Raw genomic sequence first — 4088 nt, forward strand, 5'->3', positions numbered from 1 at the left:
GGAACTCCCTTTTTTCATTCTAGCATCACCACCAATGTTGTTAAAATATAGAGTCTACGTAGAGATGAGAAAAAAACGTAAAATCGCAAAACAAAACATAAACGAAACGTAAAAGTTTACTATTTACAAAACAATATATATCTAACATATATAAGATCAAAACACCCCACTCGACTAACTAATGTGTGTCCTAGGACCCAGACTCATTTACTCAAAAATTTAATTAAATCTTCTTAATTAATCGTGCACAAGTCACGTCTTGGATCCACGGTAAAAGTTCAGAATAATAATAATTTTTTAAATTTAATAAATAATTTATCATTTTTTAAAGTACGTAAATATACATATTTTTTTCTATTTTAAATTTTTAATGGGCTATTTTGTAAAATTAAATTAATTTTTTATAAAATAAAAAACGTGTGTGGAAAAGAAAAAGAAAAAAGGATCACGTTTGGTTGTTGCTAATTGGAGTGAACGACACAGTGAGAGAGAGAGAGAGAGAGAGAGGTGGTGATACTGATGGGTGGGGGTCGTTGGAAGATTTCTCGGTTAGACCAGCGGTGACCTTTCCGGATGTTGCCAAACTTACCGCTACTGCCCCAGTTGTTGTAGACCCGGCTATCCAATGCCAGATGGACGAAATGAGGAAAGAAATCACCGTCCTCCGTCAAACCTCCCACTTCAGCCCTCAGCCATTCGTACAGGAAGTACAAGCTGAAAGCATGGTTCCAATCTTACCACCTCCGCCTCAGATCCACTATGGGATGCCCCAACAAATCCCTGCCGACCAAGGTGAAATACTGGTCGGCATACATCAAGTGCCCGCCCAGTTGCAACAAAGCCAACCAGCCATTATACATGGTCCAATGATCTATCGGTTGTCACCAGATACCCTCCACATCCTTTTCCTCAGATCCACTATAGTATTTCTGCTAATTTGCCACTTTCTTTAGTTGATCATTAGGGGGTATAATATTATTAGCTGAAATATGTAGTGCCACACTCTGAATAAGGAACACCAATCAAGGTTTTGGGCAGCGGATATAAGGAACTCGAGTCAATTGGTCAACCATATAAGTATTGTTTTTATATCCGTAATTTGTTATGTATTTTGTGCTCTTTTAAATTATTTCAGTTTATGAATGAATCAACATTTTTAATTTTGTAATAGTTTGAAACGTGCGTGCACAATTGCTCAAATATTTTTCCATATATTGACACTGGCCTTGGGGCATAGTTAGCACACTTAAGGTCAATGGAAGAACTATGAGATAGTTGGACAATTATTTCAAAAGAAACTGATGTTTTGAACAATTAAGTATAACATATCATAAATGTCATAATTATACAATAGCTACTTTAATAATGCCATGCCCTTTAGACAATACTATTTTAGTTTTTGGGTCTAATATGGTATTCATCAATCGATTCAAACCGCGATGACCAAACCGAAAAATTGAAAACCAAAAATCGAAATTGATTTTTTGAATCGCCACCGCATCAAGGGTGCGCTCTTTTACCCCATTTTAATTGGATTGGATGGGTTTCCAGTTTGGTTAATAAAAATTGATTTAATGTATTATGTATTTATTATTTTTGAAAAATGATGACTTGGAATCTTGGATGTTATTGACAGCAAATTATCTTGTTTTAGTTTTTTATTGTCTATTAATCTATTTTAACTTTTCATGAGTTTAAAGACTTATTTCAGTGGTTTGTAACTTTGTATGACTTTATTTTGATATAGCTAGTGATTTGTATGTCTGAAATTTTAGACTTTTTGAAAAATCAAAAATCGATCCAATTTAAATCGAATAAAATTAAGTTGAATTGGATCGGATTATAAAAAAATTCAAACCAAATAGATAATTATATGATCAAACTGAAAAAATTAGATAAAATAACTTGTACTTCAAAATTGATCTATTTCAGACCGCAAAGACATAATAAGCTTTTGCTTGTGGTAAAGTGTGGTGGCTCAGTTGGTAGCATGGGGATTAAGTGGTGGTAGAGGACCTCGGTTCAAATTCCACCAACACCATCTGGGGAGGAGCATAAGTATCGTAATCCTTGGACTCGCACCCGAACTCTTAGAATCTGAATTGATCCACATTAACAAGAATAAGGGAATGAATGAAAAATCAGTTAAGTTTCTACACACAGTGAGTTTAAATATGACATCACCAATCTAACTAACTAATCCTAAACTGAAGGAAAAGGCCCAGTACAAATAAGCCCAATTAACATATAAGCCCAGGCAGTAAATAAAGCTAACTAACTTGAAACAGAAAACAGAATGCTACATCACACCCCCCCCCCCCCCTCAAGTTGGAAGGTGAATATCCTTAAACCCCAACTTGTCCATGAAGTCACGAAAATGAGTAGGATGAAGGGCTTTGGTAAACATGTCTGCAAGCTGTTGAGATGAGGCAATAGGTATCAAATGAATCAGTCCTTGCAGAATATGATGGCGTGTAACATGACAATCAAGCTCTATGTGCTTGCTTCTTTCATGAAAAGAAGGATTATGGGCCAAATGAACTGCAGCATGATTGTCACAATAAAGCATAGCAGGACCAGAAACGGGAACACGAAGATCATGTAAGATATAGGTGAGCCATTGGATCTCACAAGTCAAAGAGGCTAAGGCACGGTATTCTGCTTCAGCGGAGGATCGACTTACAGTGGTTTGCTTCTTGGATTTCCAAGAGATCAAAGAGGTGCCAAGAAAGACACAAAACCCAGTAATAGAGCGACGAGTATCCAAGCATGTGGCCCAATCAGCATCACTGAAACCAGAAAGTGTAAGAGAGCTACTAGAAGAGAAGAATAACCCCTTGCCAGGAGACCCCTTTAGATATCTGAGTACTCGAATGGCAGCATCAAAATGAGCTATCATTGGGTTAGCCACAAATTGGCTAAGCTGTTGCACAGCAAAAGATATGTCCGGTCGAGTATTAGCAAGATACAATAGACGCCCCACAAGTCTACGATATGATGCAGGATCAGCACAAGGATCACCTTGATTCTGACATAAACGTAGGGTAGGCTCCATTGGTGTGGAGGCAGCCTTGGCCCCAAGCAAACCACTATCGGCAAGCAGTTCTAGAACATATTTCCGTTGATTAACAACAATTCCATGAGGTGACCGAGCTATTTCAAGACCAAGAAAAAATTTCAAAGGTCCTAAGTCTTTGATGCAGAACTGTTGATCAAGGTGTTGTTTAACAGAATTGATCTCATCCATATTGTCACCAACCAGGACCATGTCATCAACATATACCAGTAATGCAGTAAAAGTACCATTGCTAACCTTGGTGAATAAGGAGTGATCAGCTGAAGATTGGGTGTATCCAAGGAGCAGAAGTTCAGTGGTGAGACGAGCATTCCACTGACGACTAGCTTGCTTAAGCCCATAGAGTGATTTTTGGAGTTTACATACTTAGTTTGGAGAGGGAGGAGAGACCCCATCTGGAACAGACATGTAAACTTCTTCTAGGAGGTCACCATGGAGAAAAGCGTTGTTAATATCAAGTTGTTTCATGAAAAAGCCACGAGCTGCAGCAACTGCTAATAGCAACCGAATAGTGGTTAGTTTTGCAACAGGGGAGAAGGTTTCAAAATAGTCTACACCTTCCATTTGATTATATCCCTTCGCAACAAGACGTGCCTTGTATCTAGAAATGGAGCCATCTTGATGATGTTTGATTTTGTAGACCCATTTAGAGCCAATTGGACGTTTACCATGAGGTAAATCTACTAAAGTCCAGGTTTGATTTTTGTTTAAAGCATGTATCTCTTCAGCCATGGCAGTAACCCATTCACTAGATTGTGATGCCTGTTTGTATGTGCGAGGTTCAATGAAAGAACTAATGTTGTGACAGAAAGATGAGTGTTCAGCTGAACACTTGGTGTAAGAGAGCACTGAAGAAATTGGATGATCAGTAGAAACAGCTGAATTGTTGCACAAGTAGTCTTGTAGATGTTTTGGTGGAATGCTTAACCTGTTGGACCTTCGGGGAACAGTAGGAAGTTGAGAGTGATCATCAGATAATATATTTGCAGGCATAGATATAGAAGAATCATCA

The 4088-nt window shown here is 38.0% G+C and overlaps 1 protein-coding gene across 1 annotated transcript; it reads right to left on the minus strand.

Moving 5' to 3' along the window:
• Positions 1–2323: 2323 nt before the first annotated feature.
• Positions 2324–3268, minus strand: LOC133293528 (uncharacterized mitochondrial protein AtMg00810-like). Its single transcript, XM_061492099.1, has one exon. It carries the CDS (start codon positions 3266–3268, stop codon positions 2324–2326), a length of 945 nt encoding a protein of 314 aa, XP_061348083.1.
• Positions 3269–4088: the final 820 nt, after the last annotated feature.

The sequence above is a fragment of the Gastrolobium bilobum genome, unplaced genomic scaffold (assembly GCF_033153095.1).
Source record: "Gastrolobium bilobum isolate Gb01-03AN ecotype WA unplaced genomic scaffold, APGP_CSIRO_Gbil_v1 utg910, whole genome shotgun sequence".
NCBI lineage: Eukaryota > Viridiplantae > Streptophyta > Magnoliopsida > Fabales > Fabaceae > Gastrolobium > Gastrolobium bilobum.

Coding starts and splice junctions, on each gene's coding strand:
- LOC133293528 (XM_061492099.1), bottom strand. CDS start 3,268: ATGGTCCTGGTTGGTGACAATATGGATGAGATCAATTCTGTTAAACAA.